Raw genomic sequence first — 25,750 nt, forward strand, 5'->3', positions numbered from 1 at the left:
CCCAGGCAGGCTGAGTGGCTCTGGGGCCAGCTGATCACAAGTGTCACTGTCACTGTCATTGTCACTGTTGTGGCTACTGCTTTGGGGAAGCCCCTCCCTTCTGCTTCTGGCTGGGCCCTCAGCTGCTGCTGTCAGGCTCAGCTTTCCCCTGGAATCCCCTTCCCCAGCAGATCTGACCCAGGCAGCCAGATCTGCACTGTGCTCTCTGCCTCTGATCCTCACTTAAGTATTACACTTTCTAGCAGCTCTCTGGGCCCCTAACCCCTCACGGAAGGTCTCTGACTCTGGTCTCCAGGATCACTGATAGCAATGCCCCTTCCAACCTCAGTGAACTCCACAGTTTGACTTAGCCCTCTGGACATTCTACCTCATTCTGCAGGTGATCCTGGACTGAAAGACTTGCAAGGAGGGACAGACACAGGGAGGGGAGGCAGGGCACCATTTTGGAGCTACCTGGAGGGTGGAAGAAAGAAGTGAGGATTTGAGTAAGTCCTGGACCTGGCCAGGGAGGCAGAGAATCAGCTGTCTTTCTGGGCTGCCTCCTGGTGTCCATTGCACACAGAAGGCAGGAAGTGCTCAGGTCTTGCTTTCTCAAGGAAGTCCTTCCTGGACTACCTACCTCCTCTGCAGTGCTTACACGTCCATATGTCTCTCCATCAGCTCTTTGCAAGCTGCTATATTTCTTGGTTTTTCTCTATCTCCAATGAGCTGAGGGTATTGCCAGAGCAGATCAGTGACTTCCATTCCCCCCGCCCCAAGCCCACTCTGGTTCCAGCCCCAAAAGGCACTTGGAGAGATGTAGAAGCAGGGTGACCAGAGCCCTCCCCTGAGTAGGAAGGCTTTGAGGTGAGAGAGTGGGGAAGATAGGGAAGGCTCTAACTCTGAGCTAATTGTGGCAAGTCTATGTCAAGCATGGGGTTCCAGAGCTAGTTACTATTTTATTTTCATTCTATGGGGGTGTTTGAGGGCCTCCCTCTGGGCCAGATGTCATTCTCAGGTGAGTAAGCCATACTAACAAAGTTCCCTGCCCTTTTGACACTTGTGTGTAGAGGAGGGAGACAGTGTGTGTCCTACTGTTGAAGGTCATTCCAGATAGTGACCAGGTCCAGACAGGAGATGAAGAAGACAGGAGAATTCAAAAGAGCTCTGATACACTGACACAGGACAACATGTCATCAAACAAGTGAGCCGAACATGGAAAAAGGGAGCATGAAAATACATTTCTCTGAGACTGAAGGGATGTAGATTTTAGGGAACTTTTCTGCAAAGAGGGTGCAGTACTCTGTAGGTGATGACATAGGATATATGGAAGTTTGGGGCAGGTTCCAGAGAGGGTCTTGTGTGGAATTTTAGGAGGGGAACAAGGAGAATGGGAAGCATAGCAGATCCTGGTCAGTCTGGTAAGCTGGTGCAGGACTCCCTGAGCAGTCAAAGGAAAGGGTTAAAACCAGGACCAGTTTTCTGTGTGTAAGACCTATGCAGCACCCAGGGCCCCTACACTTGGTGTTATGCTCTGCTGTTGCCATCTTGAACTTCTTAAGAATGTTTGAACAAAAGGCCTCACATTTTCATTTTGCTCTGTGTCCTGCAAACTAGGTAGGTAGTTCTCGCTTGAATTTAGGACTTGCAAGGAGGGACAGATCAGGGAGAGAAGACAAGGCACTGTTTTGGAGCCACCTGAAGGGTAGAAGAAAGAGGTGAGGACTTAGGTGGGTCTTGAATCTGGCTGGGGAGGCCAGAAAGGCAGCTAAGGCTCCCCTTGGTTGGGCTTGGTTATTCCTGGATTTCATAGTGGAGCCAAAGGCAGTGGCTGCATCGTCCACCACTGCCCCACCTCCACAGCCGTAGGAGATCCCATCTTTTTCTATCTCTGCCTTCTAGGACTAAGTGCAAAGAAAGCTGCATTTCCAAGTGTGCATGTTCTACACCCCTCTATACTCCCCCTCCTGGGCTGGGGAATGAACCCAGGGCCTCACACATGCTAGGCAAGTACTTTGCCACTGAGTTACACCCCCAACCTACTAAGGTATAATTTGCACACAGGAAAATTCTTCCTTTTTAGGATACAGTTTGGAGAGTTTTGATAAATGCAGAGTTGTATAAACAACCATATAATCAAGACATAGAATTATTACATCACCCCTCAAAATTCTCCTTTCTGCTCCTTTGTGGTCAATTTCTCCCCTACCTCCAGCCCCTGGTAACTACTGAACTGCTTTGTCAATAACTTTTTTTTTTTTTTTTCTTTTTGTGAGAGATGCTTAAGCCCACCTATCCAATATATGGTATTGGAACAAAGTACCAAGAAAAACAATAGGATATTGGTATAAAAATAAATAGGTTGAGGAACCAGAAATAGATTCCATTTTGTAGAAAAAAAATATGATGAAGAGATTGCAAAGGAGACAGTAAGGAAGGAATATTTAATAGGGAGCCCTGGGTTAACTACAAAATTGTGCGTGGGGATCATACTTCGCAGCATCCCTTTTGAGATAAAAATGGACATTGGGTTATGAGTTAAATTTTAAAAATCAAATCCTAGGAAATTGGCAGAAAGCTCAACAAACTATTGCTGAATTAATGGAGAAGAGCTAATGAAGCAACATGTTTGGAAGCAACCCCATCCCCTCAACAAAAACCAAATATATACAACCCCAATGAGGAAAGAATGATAAAATCAACTTTGCAGTAAAAGTTGGTGCACAGTGAAATTAACAAGTCTGAACACAAGGAAAATCACAAGACAAGACAGCAAAGGTTAAACCGCCTGATGTGAGCGGTGTATTCAAGGTTCTTCCCAACTTTACCCACACCCTGCTCTGTAGGCCAGGGTTCCAGAGAGGAAGTAGGGAAGCCCAGGGGCGGTCTCCAAAGCCTGTGAGGTCCTGTCGGCTCCTGCTCAGTGTAGAGGCCGCCTGGCCTCCTTGGCCCCAAGCATGGTTCATTCAACTCTTCGCCCCCGCCGCTTCCGCGTGTGGGGCCAGGACCACCCAGGATCCCAGTGAGTGCACCGCCAGGCACCTCCAAGATGCTCCATCTGACGCCCCCGCGGGCATAGGGTCCCTCTCTGAACTGACTGGCTCCTCACCTGCCGTGCTTCCGAAGGTTTTTGAGCCAGGGTTTCTTCTTTCATATGAGAATATATGCTTCCTCCCAGCATCTTTATGCACCTACTGGTTTCTAGCAATGATGAACACAAAGTCCAGGTCCCAATGGAGCTTTTAATCTTAAAATGTAGGGGAGGCAGGGTTAAGGGCCGGAAGATAGATCAACAAGTAAACATAATTTCAAGTGAAGGTTGTAAAGAAAACAAAGCCAGATTCTGCAAGTGATGTGCTTTATTAAGAAAACAAAACAAGATTGTGCAAGGGGTGGGGGCAGGGAAGAAGAGGAGGTGTGAAGGGTTGCAGCCCTAATGACCTGGAGTGAAATCAACCATAAAAGGGAGCAGTAAATCAGGGAAACAGAGACCCAGGAAAACGGAGATTGAAACTTTATTGTGGGGCTATTTTTTGTTTAAGTCTTTGAGGTCTGAGGAGAGGGTGGGAGTTCTCTAGCCCTTCCCTTCAGAAGAAGAGGGCCTGGTAAATTCAGTTCTGGCCTGGGTTTGGAGTCACCATCTTTTTCTTTTCAGATACACCCTTCCTGCTTAGGACAGATGTGTCACCCTTACCGTAAGAAGGGTAACCTATGGAGGGCAGGAGGGCACATGCTGTGCCATCTTTCCTGTCCGCATAATTCCATTCTCAAATTGACTATCCTGTGGGCAGATTAAGTATGGGTTTAGGATCTAAGAGTACAGCAGTTACTCAGAAGGCTGAAAAAGGAGGATGGAAAGTCAGAGGCCAGCCTGGACTACTCAGCAGACCCTCCCTCAAAATAAAAAATAGAAGCCTGATATGGTAGTGCCTGTCTGTAATCCCAGCAACTCAGGAGGCTGAGGCAGGAGGATTGCTAGTTCCTGGCCAATCTCAGCAATTTAGGCCTAAACTAAGGGGGATGTAGCTCTGTGGTAGGGTGCCCCTGGGTTCAGATTCCACTACCAAAACAAAACAAAAACAAAACAACAAACCAGCAAGGACTTTTCTTTTAAATAGTTATTACAAAAAAGCACGACGAAAAGAGCCTGACTGCTGGATCCCTTACATACAAAGTGCTGTTTAGAGATATTTTATTATTATTATTGTAATTATTATTATTATTATTACTAGTACTACTACTACTTGCGGTTCTGGGGACGGAACTGCAGGCCTTGCCCATGCCACACCCCCAGCGCTCTATTTACTTTGAATTACAGGTGACAGAAAGGAGGCAGGCATTTTTTTTGCGTGGTTTGGGGCTTCTGAGCCGAATCCCGCAGCGCAGGAACCAAGGTGCACCTTTACCCTGATGGCCGCTAGCCCCGTACACCCCCGCGGGCGAGCGAGTGGTTTGGTCTGATTCCTTCCCGCTATCTGGGAGGTTGGGGCCTTGTCCGAGGAACTGGGAGTCTGGGAGCGGGTTGCCAGGGCGCGACACAGGGTCTGCGACTGGCCGTCGGCTCCTGTGGGCGCCTCCACTTTCGGCGCGGGAGGGAAGAGAAGACCTGCCGCAGGCGAGTTAGCCGGCCATCCCGCCCCCCTGCGAAACCACGCATGGGCGAGTCCAGACACTGGGTGCAACCGTCGCGACTTCCGGTTCCGATGACAGCGGCGCCGGAAGCCGGGCCCCGGCTGCAGGACTAGGGTGAGTGCCCTGGGGCTTCTGGGCCCGCAGGTGCGGTCGCAGGGCCGCTGGCGGAGGCGTAGGGGGCGGCGAGGGGTGCGGCAGCGGGGCGAGCGCAGCGCGGTCTGCCTCCCAGGCTCAGGGCCAGGGAGGCCAATTCATCCTCGGGCTTGTTCTCTTTGCAGTCTTTGGCCCCGGCCCGGGAACTGGAGTCCCACAGAATCATAGGACTCCCCATCCTCGTAGAGCTTCCTCAAGGGGTGGAGTCGCTGGGTCCCATCCTAGTGCGACTCCCTGGGTCGGAGGTAAACAGCTGCGGGAGGAGGGGTGCCCGGCAGGGCATTTGAACCGGGTCTTTTGAAGGATAAGTGGGAGTTTGCCAGTCATTTGCACGTTAATGCAGATGTAATCTCAGTAGGGTCTTGCTGCTCAGGCAAAATGGTGGGCTTTTTCCTCCTTCCAGTTTTGGTCAGTGAGAAAAGAGATTTGAAACTTCAGATAGCGACGTGCAATGAAGAAAAGGAACAGGGCCATATAATAGGGTGACTGGTGTGAGGTTGAGGCAGAGGGGTCTGCATTGGTCTAGGAAAGCCTTTCAGAAAAGATGGCATTTGTGTTGAGATCTGAATAAAAAAGAGCCAGCCGTGGGAAGAGATGGGAAAGTGATCCAGGCTGAGGGAAGAACGAGTACAAAGGCCCTGAGGCAGAAATAAATTGGATGTAGTAAAAAAACAGAAAGAAGGCTAATGTGGCTAGAATGAAGCATGTGAGGGGAAGAGTAGTGGGGTGATGAAGTTGGAAAGGTAGTTGGGTGGGGTGTGGGATTGTTCATGTAGAATCTTGTAGGCCAAATAGAGGGAGAGGATTTTATTCCATGTACAGTGGAAAAATCTATTGGTTTTGAGCAGAGGAATGTTATGTAAGGTGGAAAAGATATAAGGATGGCGACTGTAAAAATACAATAATTAGGTCAATGGAGGCAATGGAGATAAAAGGCAAAAGGGACTAGTCTATGATTGGCACAAATTTCCCTTCTTCCCTCCCCAGGAGCCCTCTTGTTTTGGGATGCTTAAAACTAGGGGCAAAACTCCCATGCCTGCCTAAGTGAAGATTTAATACTTCCCTCATGTGTCTTTCTGTTCATACCTACAGGTTTGAGCTCAAGCTCTCTAGGTCAAAGATTAGGGAATGGATGCACTATTTATTTTAATTAATTATTTTGGTACTGGGGATTGAATCCAGGGATACTTCGCATCTAAGCCCAGTTGTTCAGGGCCTCATTAAATTGCTGAGGCTAGCCTTGAACTTGTGACCCTCTGCCCCAGCCTTCTGAGTCTCTGGGATTATAGGTAAGAGCTACCATGTCTGGCAGATGCACCATTTAATCAGCAAGTACTTACTGAGCACTCATTCATGAACCAGGCCATGGACTGGGCACTGAAGGAAGGGAGAAGATGGGACTAATGTTAGTCTTTGAGAGCTCATAGTCCAGTGCAGGGAGATAGATGTATGAACAGATAGTTACTGTGTCACAGTAGAGACTCAGATGTGTGTGGTGCAGATGCCCCTGGACAGGCTTGTGAAGTAGAAAAGGAGGTAGGGAGAGGTCATTGAGGGTTTCATGGGGAGCTGATAATTAGCTCATATTCTCCATGCAAAAAAGAAATACATAAGATTCTCTAGAATAGGAACAGCTTGTGCAAAGGAAGTGAATACATAATTGCAAAGGGCTGTGTATCAAGCCATGGCAGTATTGAGCAAAGGGGTGACAGGATCAAATGTGTGTTTTGGAACAATAACCCTGGTGGATAATTTCTGTACACTGAGGTCTTGGGGAGGGAAGCTCAGGATTAGTGGATGTGAAATTCCAGGCATTGGCATTTATATTAATCATGCAGTTTGTCAAAGACAAATACACACATTCTTGTGTTTGGTGAAGATGATGGATTGATTTAAGCAGCATGGTTTGTTCCAAATGGACTGAATTAACCTCTTGGGCTCTTTGGATCAAATACCTGCAGGGAGTCCTGGTTTCCTGGCTCTTATTTTTAATTGAATTGAATTTGATTGATTGATTGATTGATTACTGTGCAGGGGATCCAACCCAGGGCCTTGCACATGCTAGGCAAGTATTCTAATACTGAGGAACACTCCAGCGCCTCTTTTCAAATTTTTTTTTTTTTTATTGAGTTAATAACACATTTCAGTTCACAGTATATTTAATTGGTCCATGCAGGTCCCTTTCCTTTTTTCTCTTCTTGTATAGGGGATTGAACCCAGGGCCTTGCACATGCTAGGCAAGTGTTCTGCTGCTAAGCTACATTCCTAGCCTTTTCTTAAAAACAAAACAAAACAAAAAATCCTAACTCACTAAGTTGCCCAGACTGGTCTGCTTCAGCCTCTAAAGTTGCTGGGATTACAGTCATGCTCCACCACACCTGGAAGGGCCTTTTTCTTGTTTGCATTTATGTATGTATCCCCTTATTATCTCCATCCCTCCCTTTCTCCCCACTATAGGAAACCACTCTGATGTGTTTGGTGTATAGTGAGCCCTCCACATCCATGGGTTCTCATCTGTGGATTCAAGAGATCACAGATCAGAAATATGCAGAAAAAAAGTTGTGTCTGCACTGAAGATGTATAGTCTGTTTTTTCTTGCCATTATTTCCTATAGTATAACAATTATTTATATAGCATTTACATTGTATTAGGTATTATAAGTAGTCTAGAGATGATTTAAAGTATAGGAAAGGGGCTGCTGGGGATGTAACTTGGTGGTAGAATATGTGTTTAGCATGCTCAAGGCATAGGGGAGAATATGTAGGTAATATCAAATATTACATCATTATTTCTTTATTTTTTAGTCCTTGATGGACTTTTATTTGCTTATCTATATGTGGTGCTGGGAATCAAATGCAGTGCCTCACACATATGAGGCAAGCGCTCTACTGCTGAGCTACAACTCCAGCCCCTATGCCATTTTTAAAAAAATATTTATTTTTTAGTTGTAGTTGGACACAATACCTTTATTTTATTTGTTTATTTTTATGTGGTGCTGAGGAGTGAATCCAGGGTCCTGCATATGCAAGGCAAGTGCTTTACAGCTGAGCCACAACCCCAGCCCCTCCTGTGCCATTTAACAATTTTATTTTATGTTTTTAGTTGTAGGTGGACACAATACCTTTATTTTATTTATTTATTTTGAACCCAGTGCCTCTCACATGCTAGGCAAGTGCTCTACCACTGAGCCATGACTCCAGCCCAATTATGCCATTTTGTATTAGGAACTTGAGCACCCACAGTATCCTAGGGAAATCCAATCCCCTACAGATACCACGAGACACTGTTTATCCTTTTATTTGGTGTATATCTTTTATTTGCCTTAGTTATATGCATATGTTTTAAGTTTTTATTTAAAACACCTGGACTTCATTTTATTTCCCGTACCTCATGACCATGCTTTGGGATCTTCCTGATGTGGCTGTGGATATATCTAGAATACAGTTTCTAAGTGCCACACAGATTTCCATAGGTGCACCCCCACTTTTTTACTTACTTACTGATTCTTCTAGTGATGAGGCCCCTAGATTTTTCTCCTAGTCTTTGCTACAACAAACAATGCTGGGATGAAAAGCCTATGCCCATCTCCTTCTTCAACACTCCTTTCCCACGCCTGGGGCTTGAACCCGGGGTGCCTAGCCACTGAGCCACATCCCCAGTCCTTTTTAATTTTATTTTGAGAAAAGAGTCTTGCTAAGTTTCTGAGGCTGGCCTTGAACTTGTGATCCTCCTCCCTTGGCCTTGTTTTTTATTTTAAGACAGGGTCTTACTAAGTTGGTTCAAGACTGATGTCGCTGGTGATCCTCCTGCATCAGCCTTGTGAATCCCTGGGATTATAAATTGTGCCACCATCCCTGACTCCTTCCTCAACTTTTTAATGAAGTTTCAAGATGCTGCTTTGGGTTTTCATGGTCCTCATGTCACTCCATATCCAACAGGACCAGACCTTTTGACCTTGGTAAGGTCCTGACCTTTTTGAGACATGTTTATTTTTGGTAAATTGTGACTCTGGTTCCCAGACACTTGGCAAACGTTCTTTTGTCTTGCCATCTTCCCCAGCAGATGGTTCTCACAGGCTCTGTGGTTAACTTCCTGTTTCTTGTTATCGTTAATGGTTACTGTACATTGATTCCAACCACAAGTATTTGCTGCTTTCCTTTCCTAATAAAATAGTGACCTGTTAAGCTGGTTCTGGCCATACTTGTAATATGAAGTACTTCAGGGACGGGCTCTGGAGCCTAGAGCCAGACCGCCTGGCTTCATTTCCCACTCCTCCGCTTCCCAGATGGTGTGACCTTGGGCAACTTATTTAATCTTTCTGTGTCTCATTTTCTCATCTGCAAAGTGGGTCTAATAACTGTACATACCTCATAGTGTTTTTGTGAGAATTAAATGAATGAGTTAATGCATGTGAAGTCATTAGAGCAATGCCTGGTACATAATAAGCTCTTATGAAATGTTAGCTATTAATAATAGCAATAAAATTTTCATATCATTTTAGATGGGAGTCTATGTTACCTTTTGCCCACACTGGCACATATCCAGTTATAGCATATTTCTTTAGGGTGGGGTGGCATTTCTTCTGGACACCATGGTTACAAATTTTAGTGTGTTTGATAGCATCAGCTCTAAGGAGAGAAGGTTAAACATATCCCAAGGCCCCAGGTGCCATTTCCTTGTTACTTGTTCCCTGTGTCTAGGGAGATAGGGTTATAGAATGGGACTGAGGTGATGAGGCCAGGACTGGTGGTTTTGCTGGAAATGGGGAAGAGTCTGGTGAAAATGGGAAGATTCTGATGTTCATCTTGGACATAGGATTTTCTTTATGATGTTACTCTGTACCTCTTTTTGGTGTGTGTGTGGTGGATGGGTACTGGTGGTTGAACCCAGGGGGACTCCACCACTGAAATATACCCCTAGTCCTCTTTTTTTTTTTTTTTTTTTTAAGAGAAAGAGAGAATTTTTTATATTTATTTTCTAGTTTTCGGCGGACACAACATCCTTGTTTGTATGCGGTGCTGAGGATCGAACCCGGGCCGCACATATGCCAGGCAAGCGTGCTACCACTTGAGCCACATCCCCAGCCCACCCCCAGTCCTCTTTATTTTTTATTTTGAGATGGGGGTCTCACTAAGTTGCCCAAGCTGGCCTTGAACTTGCCATCCTCCTGCCTTACCTCCCGAATTGCTGGGATTACAGGTGTGCACTTAAGAGAATGACAACTGGCTAGATTTGACCATTTTATAGGGATGTGTAAACAGTCCCCTCATTTCAAGTCCTATAGATATATGAGGAGGGAAATTAATTCTGTCACCAACATTTTAAATTTATTTGTTTTTTTTTTGAAGAGAGAGAGAGAGAGAGAATTTTTTTTTTAATATTTATTTTTTAGCTTTTGGCGGACACAACATCTTTGTTTGTATGTGGTGCTGAGGATCGAACCTGGGCCGCACGCATGCCAGGCGAGCGCACTACCGCTTGAGCCACATCCCCAGCCCTGTCACCAACATTTTGAAGATTGTGTGTTCAGTGTCAAAGCCTGCTCTAAAATGGTGGGGAGCAGTGACCTAGGGTGAGAAGGGTTTAAGAAGAGGGCTAGCTTCCTGTGACATCTGACAAACTGGAGAAAGATGGGCCAGAGAGCAGACCAGGGGGAAGCAACATGTATCAGGGCATCGGGCTGTGAGAATGAGGGTTCTGGTTGGTTGGGCATAAGGTGCCTATCCATGAGCTAGCAGTGGGGGTTGGCTGACACTAGAGGGACAGGCCAGGCCCATCAGACCAACATGGTTGGCAGTTATTATCTAAGCTATATTTCCAAATTTATCCATTCAAGGATTGCCTTGATGGTTTGTATCACTGTAGTATATGGATAACCAATTTCACAAACTGTAAGAGGTGGCCATAGGGAATATAAGAAATACATGAGATATGACTCTGTGCAGTGTATGGGTTTCTAGTTAGACTGTATAGCCTGCTAAGGATTGTGTGAGGCCTGCTCGGTGTCCTGATTTAAAAGGGAAATGAGCTGGATGTGGCGGTACATTCCCTGTAATCCCAGTTACTCAGGAGGCTGAGGCAGGAAGAGCACAAGTTCCAGGCCAAACTCACCAATTTAGGGAGACGCTCAGAACCTTAGTGAGACTCTGTCTCAAAATAAAAATAAAAAGATCTGGGATGTAGTTTAGTGGTTATGAACCCTAGTATCAAAAAAGTCAAACCAAACTAAAAACTGAACAAACTGGGTATGGTGGTACACACCTGTAATATCTGTGACTCAGAATACTGAGGCAGGAGGATCACAAGTTCAAGGCGAGCCTCAGCAACTTAGTGGGGCCCTGAGCAACTTAGCGAGACCCTCTCTCAAAATAAAAAATAATAAAGGACTGGGATATAGCTTAGTAGTAAAGTGCTCCTGGTACAATCCCTAATACCAAAAAAAAAAAAAAAAAAAAAAAAAGGAATCCCTGCTTAACAAAACAGATCTGGTCCACAGCTTCCCATCCATCCACCCAGGTACCTGTGGGAGGACACCAGACTTATATAAGGACAGGATCAAGGTTTTTTTTTTTTTTTTTTTTTTAATACTTTGTTTTTGGTTCATGTTTTGTAACAAAGCATGTGCCACCATACCTAGCAATGCAGGGGATTTCTGAATATTGATATATGATATGGGAATGGTGAGAGGGATCTGAATAAATGGTCTGGGAGCTCCCCTACTGTGTCACCCTGGTCCATTTCGGGCTTGACCCAGTTGACATTCCTCAGGCAGAGGCTGTCATGGAGCAATGTGCATGTGTGGAGAGAGAGCTGGACAAAGTCCTGCAGAAGTTCCTGACCTATGGACAGCACTGTGAGCAGAGCCTGGAGGAGCTGCTACACTATGTGGGCCAGCTGCGGGCTGAGCTGGCCAATGCAGGTGGGTGTCCACCCCTGAGAGATCCCCATACCAGACTTCCTGTGGATGGGGGAGATCGAGGGCTACTTGGTGACGTGGTCCGGGCAGGATGATTAGGACATTGATACATATACCTCTAGGCCTCTTCAAATGGGTGTAATGGCATTCTCTGAGCTCTTTCAAAAAGCCCAACCAAAATTATTAATTTACCTGAAATTATTCTGTTGTGTTTATTTTTTTTGGTCCCCTTCTTTCTTTTTTTTAATTTGGGTACCAGGGATTGAACTCAGGGGTGCTCAACCACTGATCCACACCCCCAGCTCTTTTGCATATTTTATTTAGAGACAGGGTCTCACTGAGTTGTTTAGTGCCTCACTGAGGTTGAGGCTGGCTTTGAACTTGCGATCCTCCTATTTCAGCCTCCCGTGCCACTGGGATTACAGGCATGTGCCATCGCGCCTGGCTCTTTATTCTTTTTTTGATGGTGCTAGTGATCAAACCCAGGACCTCATGCATGTTAGGCAAGCACTTTACCACTGAGCTACATCCCCAACCTATCTCTCTTTTGAGCTACAATTCATATATCCTTAAGCTTACTCTTTTTGAGTATACAATTCAGTGCTTTTTAAGAATATTTACAAAGTTGAACAATCATTACTACTATCTAATTTTAGAACATTTTCATCACCCCCAAAAGATACTCAACCCATTAATAGTCTGTCCATTCCTCCCACTAACACCCTGGCAATTGCTTATCTACTTTGTCTGTATAGATCTACCTATTCTGGACACTTAATATATATAGATTCATACAATATGTGGCCTTTTGTTTCTGACTTCTTTCTTTCTTTTTTTTTTTTTTTAAAGAGAGAGTGGGAGAGAGAGAGAGAGAGAGAGAGAATTTTTTTCTTTTAATATTTATTTATCACTTCTCGGCGGACACAACGTCTTTGTTTGTATGTGGTGCTGAGGATCGAACCCGGGCCGCACGCACACCAGGCGAGCGCGCTACCGCTTGAGCCACATCCCCAGCCCTCTGACTTCTTTCAATAGCATAATGTTTTCAAGATTCTTCCATGTTGTAGCATGTACCAGGACTTCATTTCTTTTTGATATAGGATCTTGCTGTGTTGCTCAGGCTGGTCTCAAACTTGTAGACTCCCGTGATCCTCCCACCTCCCAAGTGGCAGGGACTACCACCATGCCTAGCTTTATTCCTTTTTATGGCTAAATAATATTGATTGTATGGATAGGCCACATTTTATTTATCCATTAGTTGATAAACATTTGGGTTATTTCTTATTCACATATAAGATTTTGGGTGGCCATCACTTTTATTTCTCTTGGAAGTGGAATTACTGGTATAGAGTGGGTCAGTGTTTAACTTGACAAACATATAATTCTGTGTATGAATGCAGTACATGAGCTAAAACAGTCAACTCACAGTAAGTGCCAAATTGTCTTCATTTTATAGCAATCTACAGTTTTTATAGATGAAGGAATGAAAGCACAAGGGATAAATTGGCCTCTCCCACTTGACCAGTTCCAAGTTAAAAAGTGGCAGGACCTGAAATAGAAGCTAGATATTTCACTGTGTAGTTCAGGCTGCTAGGCCGGCATTTAGCAATGAACTACTTCCTCAGCTACTTTTTTTTTTTTTTTTTTGGTGGTGCTGGGGAGCAAATCCAGGTCTCATGCATGCTAGGCAAGCACTTTATTACCAGGCCAGCATTTAGAAAAGAGGAAGCAGAAATGGATCCTCTGTGTCCTGACTTGCTCCACTGTTTCTCTGAAGCACTCCAAGGGACTCCTCTCTCAGCTACCCTCTCCCTGGTGATGTCCCAGTGCTGCCGGAAGATCAAAGACACTGTCCAGAAACTGGCTTCAGACCATAAGGACATTCACAGCAGCGTGTCCCGAGTGGGCAAAGCCATTGACAGGGTGAGCATGTGGGCAGCCCAAGGACTAGGGGTGGGAATATCCTGGAGCTTGGCAGGATATAACTGAAGTTATTGGGCCCTATCTCTCCTTGTCAGAACTTTGACTCTGAGATATGTGGTGTGGTCTCCGACGCGGTATGGGACTCACGGGAGAAGCAGCAGCAGATTCTGCAGCTGGCCATTGTGGAGCACTTGTACCAGCAGGGCATGCTCAGTGTTGCTGAGGAGCTGTGCCAGGTAATGACTCTGCCAGGAATCAGGTTGGCTGGGAAGGTGCTGAGGGTACCTACTCATTCTGCTTTTTATCTGGTCATTTTCTTCCTATTAAATCCCTGCCTTGTTTAAATACATGTATTTTAGAAATCATTTCCCTTCCATAAAATAGAAGGTTGCTCTAAAAAGATATATGATGAAAAGCAAAGTTACTGATTTCTACAGTAGCCAGGTTGCTAAGTTGAAGCCTGATATCCCCTTATTAAAAAGGGGATTAGTGAAATGATAAAGTAGCACTTGTTAGGCATTAAAGACACATTGGCAATGGAAGAAAAGGAGTCTTTGCCTTAATGTAATTAGGAGGATTGAAAAGGAATTTTCTCACCAAGCTCATCAATGTCAGGCCTGAGGACTGTTCTCAGTACCCCAATGGTGGGATATAGTTTGTGGTCTGCACTCTGCACTCTGGGAGGTCAGCCTGTGGCACTTGATCTCCTTAGAAATGAAATGGGAATAAGAGGGACCTATGTGGCTGGCAGGAGACCATGGCTCGCCTTACAGACTCTGCCTCACTTCAGTCTGTTTTTGGCAGATCAAGTTTTATTATGTGTCTAACAGAATTTTGGAAATTCTGTCTTCCATTGGTGAGATCTCTTTCTCCCCCACAGGAATCAACACTGAATGTGGACTTGGATTTCAAGCAGCCCTTCTTGGAGTTGAATCGAATCCTGGAAGCTCTGCACGAACAAGACCTGGGGCCTGCACTTGAGTAAGGAGGACCATGGGTGGGCTAGTAGCGCTCTGTCATAGCCTCTCAGGGGCAGAACTTGTCTGTGGTCTTCAATTCACCCAGATGTGCTTGACATGCTTCCAGCCCTGTCTTGAGGGCCTCACACTCTTTTGGATCCCTTCTCTCAGATTCTGGCTGTGCCAGAGCCCGCTTTTTAGCCCCCACCAACATGGCTCCTTTCTTCCCAGATGGGCCGTTTCTCATAGGCAGCGCCTGCTGGAGCTCAACAGTTCCCTGGAGTTCAAGCTGCACCGACTGTACTTCATCCGTCTCCTTGCAGGCGGCCCTGAGAAGCAGCTGGAGGCCCTCAGTTATGCCCGGCACTTTCAGCCTTTTGCTCGACTCCACCAGCGGGGTATGTGCCCAGGCACTGAGGGTGGTGCTACTGGGGTCCAGCTGATGTGTCAGTTTGCCAGTCCCTGTGCCCACATTGGGTTCTGACACCCAGATGTCTCTCCCCAACCTGAAAAACTCTCTTTGACCCCTTAATGCCTTTGAGGTAAGCTTCACACTCAGTGCTCTTCTTCATCCACATCTGCGAAATCTTTATACTGTCATCTCAGACACATCAGGTCTCCAGTGCCTGCTGTGTGCCATACCTATACCCAGAGCATGCCATGCCCTCATGCTGCTGCTTCTGCCTCATACGTTTCTACCTACCTAGAAGGGCCCTGTTTAATAAGACTCACCTGAGCATCTTCTCTGGCATGTTCTTCCTGAGTCCCCTTCCTTCATATTTGCATTTCCAAGCCTGTCCTTTGAGTCTTGCCTTTGAATGACCCATACTCCTCAACCAGGGATGAACCCAGGGCCACACACATGCTAGGCAAGCACTCTAGAGTACATCCCCAGCCCACAAGCAATGATTTAAAATTTTTGTTAGATACTGCTGCCTCCTGAAAGTGTCAAACATGGGATCTGCTTTTGTTAAAAAGGGAGATTAGAGTTGGTGAGTGCAGACATTTTGTGCTAAGTGGAGACTTGCTTTTGATGCAAACAGAAGGATGGAAAGAGGATTGGAAAGGAACTTCCTCCTGATTCCATGTTGGCAACACCTGTTCTTGATTTATGGCAGCAGCCCAGACTTCCCCTTCCAGCTGGTTTTAGAATCAGTTTTGCCTGAGGGTGTTTCAGTTCCTGCTCAGTCTGTCAAGGGGCCAGGGAGCTGCCTGAGGGTGTTTCAGTTCCTGCTCAGTCTGTCAAGGGGCCAGGGAGCTGCAGTGTTCAGTGGAGCTCACAGAATTGTGCTTCTCAGTCCTGCTGCCCTCCCCCCGGAGGATGGATCTAGAGCCCCTGCATCCTCTGAACTGCTGCTTGGTTGCCTTGTAGAGATTCAGGTGATGATGGGCAGCCTTGTGTACCTGCGGCTGGGTTTGGAGAAGTCACCCTACTGCCACCTCCTGGACAGCAGCCACTGGGCAGAGATCTGTGAGACCTTTACCCGGGATGCTTGTTCCCTGCTGGGGCTCTCTGTGGAGTCTCCACTCAGTGTCAGGTATGACCCAGCCTGGGAGGGCAGCATAAGGGGGAGGGCTTAGAGGGAAACATGATTTTGCCAAGGCACTGCCACCTACTGGGATGCTTCTTGGTGTTTTCACCGAATCATCCTTTGAGGTAGAAATTCCCCGTTTTTATAATTAAAATAGAGGGCCCTGCCTTGCCTGCACATCTCTCCTAGATTATGGCAAAACCCTCCCAATGAAGACAAATCCACGCCTTTGTGCAGCCCTGTGACCTTTTGGTCTCTTCTCTCAAACAGCCACTTCCCTCAGGGGAGACTTGTGTGGTGGAGTAATGTGAATTTAGAGCTATTGCTTAGAAGTCTCCGTCATAGTAATATCCTTCTATCCCAGCTTCACAATAACTCTGGGAATTGGATGTACTGTTATCCTCATTTTACAGATGAGGAAGTGGCAGTTCACCATGGAATTAGCATGCCTCACAGAATAAAGGACACTTGGACTGACCCCAGAGCTACACTCCACCACAGTGGACAGCTGTCACATTGCTTTTTTCACAGTACTGGGGATTCAACCTAGGGGTGTTCTACTCAGCTCTTTTTATTTTATTTTTATTTATTTATTTATATTTATTTTTTAGGTGTAGATGGACACAACACAATGCCTTTTAATTTTTATGTGGTGCTGAGGATGGAACCCGGGTCCCGCCTGTGCTAGGCGAGCGCTCTACCGCTGAGCCACAATCCCAGCCCCAGCTCTTTTTATTTTAATTTAAATTTTTTTTTTTTCCACTGAGGATTGAACTCAGGAGTGCTTTACCACTGAGCTAAATAAATCCCCAGTCCTTTTAAGATTTAAATTTTGAGATAGGGTCTTACTAAGTTGCTGAGGCTAACTCCAGCTTGTGATCCTCCTGCCTTAGCCTCCTGAGTAGCTGGGATTACAGGTGTGTACCCTACTGCCCAGCTTCACATTGCATTTTATTTAGACTGGTTATGGAGTTTTATACTGTTCCCCAATGTGGAAGACTGACTCCACTTTCATCTACTTTGTTACCATGGATTTGGATTATTATTTCCTGGCAAGAACACCACTGACCTTTTGACAGGCTCTGTGCTGTACAGCACTACCCTGTGCATTTCTAGAATTCATCATCCAAGTTCCCAACCAGTGAGCTCCCTATCACCCATGCGATGATTTTTGAGAACTGAATCCCCCTTTCTCATTTTTCAGTATCCTAGATTATAGCCACTATCCTACTGGTATACTGTGACAAGACAGTAGGATAGACCCTGTAAATGGGCTGGGGCCCTTCCAAATTGACCACTGTCCTCCAAGTCACACCATGGAATTTTTTTAGTGTGTGTTTACTGGGGACTGAACTCAGGGGTGCTCTACCACTGAGCTTCATCCCTAGCCATTTTTATTTTTTGAGACAGGATCTCACTAAGTTGCCCAGGCTGGCCTCCAACTTTTGATCCTTCTGTCTCAGCCTCCCGAGTTGCTGGGATTACAGGTGTGCACCACCATGACCAGCATACCATTTTTCATTGGTATGGATGAGCAGATATCTGCTCTGGAGCTTCTCTTTGTCTTTCTTATAGGTTCTCAACCTTTGGGGTACATTAGAATGATTCTCTAGAGTTAGACATACCTGTCTACATATATAGCATTTTATGAGCCACTGAAGGATTTTCAAGGACTGATTTCATCTCTCGCTACTTTTTAATCCTGTCTCAAGTCCCTTGCCAAAGACATGCTGCACCAGTCCTTTTGTCTGTCATCCAGGTCTCTGTGGTCTGAGCTACTCCAGCCCCTGCTCTTTGTTCTGCAGCTTTGCCTCTGGCTGTGTGGCGCTGCCCGTGCTGATGAACATCAAAGCTGTGATTGAGCAGAGGCAGTGCACTGGGGTCTGGAGTCACAAGGATGAGTTGCCGGTGAGGCCTGGTAGGGGGAGGCGTTAGCACCAGGGAATACAGCCAGGACAGAAAATGGAACTCAATCCTTTGTCACCCTCTCCAGATTGAGATTGAACTAGGCATGAAGTGCTGGTACCACTCGGTGTTTGCTTGCCCCATCCTCCGCCAGCAGACATCGGATTCCAACCCTCCCATCAAGCTCATCTGTGGCCATGTCATTTCCCGAGATGCACTAAACAAGCTCATTAATGGAGGAAAGTAAGTCCCCCCGCCTAATTCTATCTTGACCAGGCTGCTCTGCTGGCCACCCCTGAGATGGTCTTGGTTCTCCCTTTGCAGGTTGAAATGTCCTTATTGTCCCATGGAGCAGAACCCAGCAGACGGGAAACGCATCATATTCTGATTGCTGCCTGAAAGGAACTTTGTTGGAAGGGGTTTTCTCCCATGAGCCTCAGTCTGTCTAGGGGCAGATGGATGAGTGGCTTTAGTGGATTGGAATTCATTTCAGAGGAACTGACTGAGGAACACTACCATGGGGTGGAGCCTGGCCAAGCTTTTGGCAGAGGCCAAGAAAAGAGGTTAAGAGCTAGACTGGGAAGCTACCTCCTTGGCTATAAGGAAAGGGAAATGCTGGCCTCTGTACTCTTGCTGTTTATATTTGCCCCACTTAGCAACTGACAGAGTAGCAAAGGTCTTGGACATCAGCAACAATCTTCCACCCCATCCTCAGCCATGGCTTTTACTGCCATGTGAAGGCTGTATCCACCTCTGCCTCTCAGCCTAGATCCAGCTGTGGCCAGCTCCTCCCACTGTATAGCCTCAACTGTATATCCATTCCCTGTTGTAAATAGTCCAAGTTAGAACTGAATGCTGTTGTTTTATAACTTTGAGCAAATATATTCACAGCTCTTCTCCTTACTTCTAGCCAGCCTGGAGCTTCACTGACAATTATGTGCCCGCTGCACCATACATACTGGCATGGCCTGGTGGCTGCTAACAGAACCATGGTTAGCCAAGTCATCTGGAAAGTCTGCCTCGGGGGAAAATGTGGGAGATGTGCAACCCTGGGCAAGGTGCTTTTATATATATGTGTATAAAATCTTATTAGAAATCACTGTAAGAGGATTTAAGATGAAAGGATTTAAGATTAAGAGTTTCAACAGCTCTTGACCCAAGCATAAACTCTTTGCAGATTACCCCAGGGAGGCTGAAGACTGGTTGCTATGGGTACTAAATCCTGTGGTGAGGGAGTTTATAAGGCAGGGAGGGACCTCAGGTATACAGTGTTTGCAAAGGCCATATGTTCAGAAGGAGAAAGGCCTGGGTTTGTATTTAGCTTCATATTCCCATATTAAATCTATTAGCCAGGTGCTGTGGGGCATGTCTGTAATCCAGTGACTTGGATGGCTGAGGCAGGAGGATTCCAAGTTCTAGGCCAGCCTCAGCAACTTAGCAAGACCCTGTCTCAAAAAATAAAAAGGACTGGGGATGTGACTTAGTGGTAGACTGTTCCCAGGTTTAATCCCTAGTATAAGGAAAAAAAAAATTTACTGTTTTGAGTTTTTTCCCAGTAAGTTTTCCACGTTTCTTTTTTTTCCCCCACTAAGTTGCTGAGGCTGGAATTGAACTTTTGATCCTCTTGTCTCAGCCTCCTGAGTTGCTGGGATTACAGGTATACATCATAGTGCCCAGGGTCCACAATGGTTTTTAAAGCTCCTGGAAGAAAAGAGGAATGGGACTGTCTCTAAGTGTCTGCAGGCCCTGCTGCCTATCTCAAAGCCTACACTTCTCCTGAAAATGAGAGTTGAAAGTTCTGGAGTACACAGGAAAATCAGTTCTCGAGCTGGGCACTGTGGTGCATGTTTGCAATCTCAGCTTCTCATCTACTCAGGAGTCTGAGGCAAAGGATTACAAGTTTGAGATCAGCTTCAGCAACTTAGACCCTATGTCAATAAAGGGGCTCAGGATATGGTTCAATGATAAAGCACTGCTGAGTTCAATCTCCCTTACTACCCCTCACCCTCCAAAAAATCATTTCTTAGCTTAAACCAAAGCATGGGCCCTGAGTGACCAAGCATTAGCACTGAACATTCTTTGGATTCTCTGGTGAGAAGGGATGCTTCCACTCTTTCCTGCCTGCCAACTCCTTGGCTACACCAGCTGCTGATGTTTTTTTTAAAAAAAAAAAAAAAAAAAAAAAAAAAAAACACCCACAGACTCATCACATTTTAGTCTTAGCATTTACTTCTCCCACTCCATATTCTTGGAACTCTCTTCATTGAAGCTCAACAGGAAGTGGAACTGATGGAAAGATGCTGGCTCTACCTTCAACAAACAGCTGTTGGAGCTAGCTGGGAAGAATTCTCATGGAATTGGAAGATGCTATGAGGATGGGCAATCATCCTGGTACCAGCTCAACAGCTTCTGGAACAGGTGTCTAGGCTGCTGTCCAAGTCCTTCACAAGGGAGGTGGCAGGGCCTGCACTTCCTCCAAGCATTCATCATAGGCTTCTTGGTATTCCTCGTGGGGCTTGACCATTATCACACAGGTGGGGCGCTTGGAGCCAGCAGCTGCACCCAGGTCCTTTAAAGAAGAGGAAAAGTGAGGTGGTTTGGGAAAAAGCCTATATAGCCCCTATGCCAGAGTCACAACTACATGACCAACTAGCCTAATCTGGCCCACAGCTATGTTCTACTGAGTACACATTGTTTTTAAAAACATTTCCAGCCAGGTGCAGTGGTGGTGCACACCTGTAATCCAGCTACTCCTGAGGTTTAGGCTGAGGCAGGAGGATTGCAAGATCGAGGTCAGCCTGGGCGACTTACTGAGATCCTGTCTTAAAAAATAAATGGCTGAGGATGTAGCTCAGTGATAGAGTGCCCCTGGTCTTAATTCCCACTACCATAAAATAAATAAAGGACTGAGGGTATAGCCCAGCGGTGGAGTACTTGCCTAGCATGCATCAGGCCCTGGGTTCAATCCCTAGTACTGGTGAAAAAAACATTTTCTTTGAATTGGCTGCCATCATTTAATCCCAAGCAAACTTTCAAGCCCTGGTCCAGCAACACTGGGCCTACATTCCCACATGGCTGCTGTAAAAGAGCTCCAGCCTTGCAGGTGCTGTCCTCATAGGCAGGGTGGGGCCTGTGCTAAGTCTCTGCCATCTCCCACATCCTATGCCCTATATCTCATTCCTGCTATGGAAGGACAAGGATAGATACAGGTTCCAAAAATACCTACTCTAAGCATGAATCCGCCTAACGTAACTAACATGGATGCAGCATCTTAAAAGTTTATGAGCACTTTCATGTACATCTATTTTCATTCTCATGGTCCAGAGGAAACCCTCCAGGCATGGTGGCAAACACCTATAGTCTCAGCTACATGGGAGGCTGAAGCAGGAGGATTGCTTGAGCCCAGGAGTTCTGGGTCAGCCTATATAATATAAGATGATCCTGTCTCAAAAAAACAAGTGTAGAAATGTAACTTATCTGTCCCACAACTAAGAAGCATCGGACCAAGAAGCCACCAAAACCTGTCGTAATGCTTAAGGATATGAGTTCTTTCCCATTCGGCCTGCTGCTGCAGACTGCATTCTGGAACCCCTCCCCAGGGCTGACCAAGGTGTGTGTGTGTGGCGATGCTCCTTACCGTCTTAGAGGGGATATAAACATAGGGCAGATTCCGGTCTTCACACATAACTGGGAGATGGCAGTACACCTCAATTGGTAACGTATCTCCTGCCAAAACCATGATCCTGAAATGAGAGAACCATCATTTCTTAAGAAGAGAGAGAGAGAATCTTTTTTTTTTTTTTAAATATTTATTTTTTAGTTCTCGGCGGACACAACATTTTTGTTTGTATGTTGTGCTGAGGATTGAACCCGGGCCGCATGCATGCCAGGCGAGCGTGCTACCTCTTGAGCCTCATCCCCAGCCCGAGAGAGAGAATTTTTAATATTTATTTTTTCGTTTTCAGCGGACACAACATCTTTGTTTGTATGTGGTGCTAAGGATCGAACCCGGGCCGCACGCATGCCAGGCGAGCGTGCTACCGCTTGAGCCACATCCCCAGCCCCGAGAGAACCATCATTTCTAACTTGCTCCCTTCTCTCTTTCAGTCCTAAGTTCCACATCTGGCTGGGCCTTGGGAATAGAGAGATGAATAAGATGTGCCACCCCCAAGGAATCTACAGTTACTGATGTGGGCCTGCTAAATTCTGAAGGGAGTGCAAAGTTTTTGGACAGAGGCATTCATATGGGGAAGTGAACTCTACTTCTTGAAAGCATGTAAATGCCACCAAGTATGATAAATAGTACAGTGCTGGGATAGATGAAGTACTGCAGAAATGCCAAAGAATAAGAATTCAACTCTAAGGCTAGCAAGAGACACTTGAATAATGTCAGGTAGCCAGTGGAGGGGTAGGAGGTTTGGAAAGTGTAAGACTGAGGGAATCAGACCAATACCAGATATATAGAGGCTGGTTGTGGGGAGCCTGAGATGTCTTTGTAATCTTGGGATAGGGAAGACAGTAGAAAACAAAGCTGAAGAGATGGGCAGGGGTCCCACTTATGGTCCTTTAAAGACAGGCTAAGAAGCATGAGCTCTGTCCCAAAAGGGAAAAGTTTGCCAGAGAATGCTCTACTATGGTTCTACCTACCAAGGTATTAGGGCTTGGGGCAAGGACCTGAGAAAGCCTGAAGACACAGAAGGAAGAGTATTCTCCCAAGGGTGAATGACCGGCAGATGTAGGAACCCTTGATTCAAAGTCCTGCTTCCAGGGCTGGGGATATAGCTCAGTGGTAAAACGCTTGCCTCACATGTGTGAGGCACTGGGTTCAATCCTCAGCACCACATAAAAATGAATAAAGATACTGTGTGTTCATCTACAACTAAATAAATACTAAAAAACAACAACAACAACAAAACAGAATCCTGCTTCCAGGGCTGGGGATATAGCTCAGCTGGTCAAGTGCTTGCCTCGCATGCATAAGGCCCTGGGTTTAATCCCTAGCACCACCACCAAAAAAAAAAAAAAAGAAAAGTTCTGCTTCCATACCTCTAGTTTCCTTTTTGCCTCCTGCATTATATGTTCTGCAGTCTCCTCTTTCTTATTATTATTGGTACTGAGTATCAAACCCAGGGGCACTTTACTTCTGAGATATATCTCTAGCCTTTTTAATTTTATTTTTGGAATGGGATCTTGCTAAGTTGCTGAAGCTGGCCTCAAACTTGGAATCTTCTTGCCTCAGCCCCACCCTGCCCAGCTGCAGGCTTGGCTTTTTTTTAGTACCAGGGATTGAACCCAGGGTTGTGTAACCACAGAGCCATATCCCCAGCCATTTTAATATATATATATATTTTTTTTTAAAGAGACAAGGTCTTGCTAAGTTGCTGAGGTTTGCTTTGAACTTGCAATCCTCCTGCCTCAGCCTCATGAGCTGCTGGGATTATAGGCATGAATTACTGCACTAGTTCCAGGCTCTTCTTTAAGCAGCCTTTAACTGTTGGTGTACTTCATAGCCTGGTCTGTGGCTGCCTTCTCTCAGTATCTTCTCCCTGGATGACTCAATCCACTGCCCTTGTGTCAAGTGCACTACTCACTCCCATATCTATTCCCTCCAGCTTGGCCTTCTCTCTTCCATGCTCCAAACACATATAGCCATATCCCTGTTGGGCAGTTAAGCTGGGGATGGAGGGCAGTGTGTCTCCGAGACATCTCAAAAAGTTGCCTAAAACCAAACTTATGTTCTTTTCACACAAACCTGGTCCTCCACTGTTTACAACCTCAGAAAATGAGCCCTCTATCCATTTGGCTGGGAATGAAACCATCCATACCTCTTTAGTCTCCCTATCTGAATGTGCTCTCAAACCTATCTTCCCCCATCACTTCTCCTGGACAACAGTTGTCGCCTACTGGATTTTCCCATATCTTGCCTCTTAATACTTTCTTTAATTGCTAGAAAAACCTTAAGGTGTAAACATAGTTTTTTCCCTTCCTGCCTTTAACCTTAAATGGCCACCCAAAGTTCTAAGAAAAAAAAGTAAACTTACATAACTCACAAGGCACCATGAGGAGGTTCAGCACTACACTCTTGCCCTGGGATCCACACTTTCAGCTGTCAGGACCCTGCTTCCCCAAATCAATCCTGTGTTGTCAGATCTCAGCACAAATGGGCCTGCTCAGGGAAGCTTTCCCTCATGCATCCCCACATGAACAACTAGGTCAGATTCTCCAGTGAGCATCAAATCCCATCACACACATTTTCTTTGCAGTGCTGGGGATCAAATCCAGGGTCTCACAAATGCTAAGGCAAGTGCTCTACCATGGAAACCAACATTATCTTTTGAGCACCTACAGTGAACCAGAGACTTCTTTACATAAAACAGTAAAAGGCCCTGTTCTCAAGGTACTGTCTGGCCTGAGTGGGAAATACAGGGAATAAAAACATAAGTGTGCTTCAGATTCTGATAAACGCCAGAAAAGAAAGAAGTAGGATAATGAAGTCATTCTAATTGCAGCTTGCAATTTTCCTCAATGACTATTATCCCAACTTGTAATTATTTTTGTGTGTGATTTTATGACCCATGTCATTGTCTTTCCACAACACAGTACTTGAAAACCAGTAGACTCAATCTAATTAATGAATGAAGCCAGGGGTCCTAAGAGCTCTGACTTCCCTCTGGAATTCACTATGACCTTTCAAGTGATGGCTCGGTATCCGTTTGAAGGGAGTTCATCTATTGCTTTACTGTTTATGTGGCTGGGTCAGAGTTAACCCTACCTATACCGAATACCTGCTATCAGTAGTAGCAGGCATTCAATTAGATAGGCAAAATTTGGCGGAAGGAGGGTTCTTACCCTTTCTCGCCTTTGTTGACAAACTTCTGAACCTCCTTAACCCCGCGCCGAATTTGCTTCTGCTTCACCGCTGCAACGACAGAAGAAATCAGTCGAATGCCGCGTCCAGCCTCCCGCGCCCCCTACCCGGGTCACGCCGGCGCCGACTATACCTTTCTTGATGCATTTATAGAGCTTCCGCGTGAGTCTGCGAGAAGCCAGAGGCTGCGCGATAGGGTTCAGATTGACTAGCAGCTCATGGTAAGTGCGCTCTCCGCAGCACGCCTCCGCCGGAGTCTCGGGTCCGTCGGGATCTGCCTTTATTTTGGTCATCCCGGCAGCCGCAGCAACCCAGACCCAACGATGAATCCACGCGGCCCGCCGTCTCTGGAATTACTTCCGGGTCATCTAGTTATGCGCACACTATCACCAATTAGAAAATGAGGTCTCCGATTCAGGCCAATCATAAAAGAGGGGGCGGAGTCTTGGGTCTAGGGGCGGGACCACTCTTGACTGATCAGATTAGGGGCAGGGCCAAGAGAACCTCTATCTAGGGCGGGGCCCGAGGAAAGAAGAGAGCGTAGGACGCCCACTTGTGTTTGTTTAAGGGATGGGCATCACAGGCTTTGGGAGTGGAGGCACCTGCGCTTGGTGAGGGTGTGAGCACATGTTGCTGGCAGGATCCTTGCCTAAAGAGCGGAGTCTGCGACGGGGAAGTCTGTACTCGATGTGATTCCAATACCTAGAACGTCTTTCCTCAGATGGGCAATGCGGTTCCCGAGCTGGCCCTGGGGGGTGTGTCCACAAGTTAAGGTAAAGCCGGATACTGCTAAAGGTTTATTCTGTTCTTGCATAATTTATCATCCTTTGTTTTCTTTTTCCTGGACGCCGTTGTGCAGCTATGAAACAAACATACAGAGCTA

The 25,750-nt window shown here is 46.0% G+C and overlaps 2 protein-coding genes across 6 annotated transcripts; one reads left to right on the forward strand and one right to left on the reverse strand.

Moving 5' to 3' along the window:
• Window positions 1-4,624: 4,624 nt before the first annotated feature.
• On the forward strand, window positions 4,625-19,180 carry Rmnd5b (required for meiotic nuclear division 5 homolog B). Of its 5 annotated transcripts, XM_077109378.1 has the most exons (11): window positions 4,702-4,725; window positions 4,890-5,009; window positions 11,533-11,683; window positions 13,458-13,603; window positions 13,699-13,839; window positions 14,484-14,584; window positions 14,794-14,960; window positions 15,935-16,100; window positions 17,900-18,002; window positions 18,088-18,242; window positions 18,324-19,180. In XM_077109378.1, the coding sequence occupies exons 3-11, from the start codon at window positions 11,545-11,547 to the stop codon at window positions 18,385-18,387; spliced, it is 1,182 nt and encodes a 393-aa protein (XP_076965493.1). In that variant the 5' UTR covers window positions 4,702-4,725; window positions 4,890-5,009; window positions 11,533-11,544; the 3' UTR covers window positions 18,388-19,180. The 5 variants fall into 5 exon arrangements, with proteins under 5 accessions (XP_076711906.1, XP_076965496.1, XP_076965495.1 ...); XM_076855791.2 differs by lacking the exon at window positions 4,890-5,009 and having other exon boundaries at window positions 4,625-4,725; XM_077109380.1 differs by lacking the exon at window positions 4,890-5,009 and having other exon boundaries at window positions 4,695-4,725; window positions 11,537-11,683.
• Window positions 19,181-20,210: 1,030 nt separating this feature from the next.
• Window positions 20,211-25,218, reverse strand: Nhp2 (NHP2 ribonucleoprotein). Its single transcript, XM_076855793.2, has 4 exons — window positions 25,001-25,218; window positions 24,849-24,918; window positions 21,637-21,742; window positions 20,211-20,568 (listed from the first exon to the last, which is right to left on the reverse strand). The coding sequence occupies exons 1-4, from the start codon at window positions 25,158-25,160 to the stop codon at window positions 20,443-20,445; spliced, it is 462 nt and encodes a 153-aa protein (XP_076711908.1). The 5' UTR covers window positions 25,161-25,218; the 3' UTR covers window positions 20,211-20,442.
• Window positions 25,219-25,750: the final 532 nt, after the last annotated feature.

The sequence above is a fragment of the Callospermophilus lateralis genome, chromosome 5 (assembly GCF_048772815.1).
Source record: "Callospermophilus lateralis isolate mCalLat2 chromosome 5, mCalLat2.hap1, whole genome shotgun sequence".
NCBI lineage: Eukaryota > Metazoa > Chordata > Mammalia > Rodentia > Sciuridae > Callospermophilus > Callospermophilus lateralis.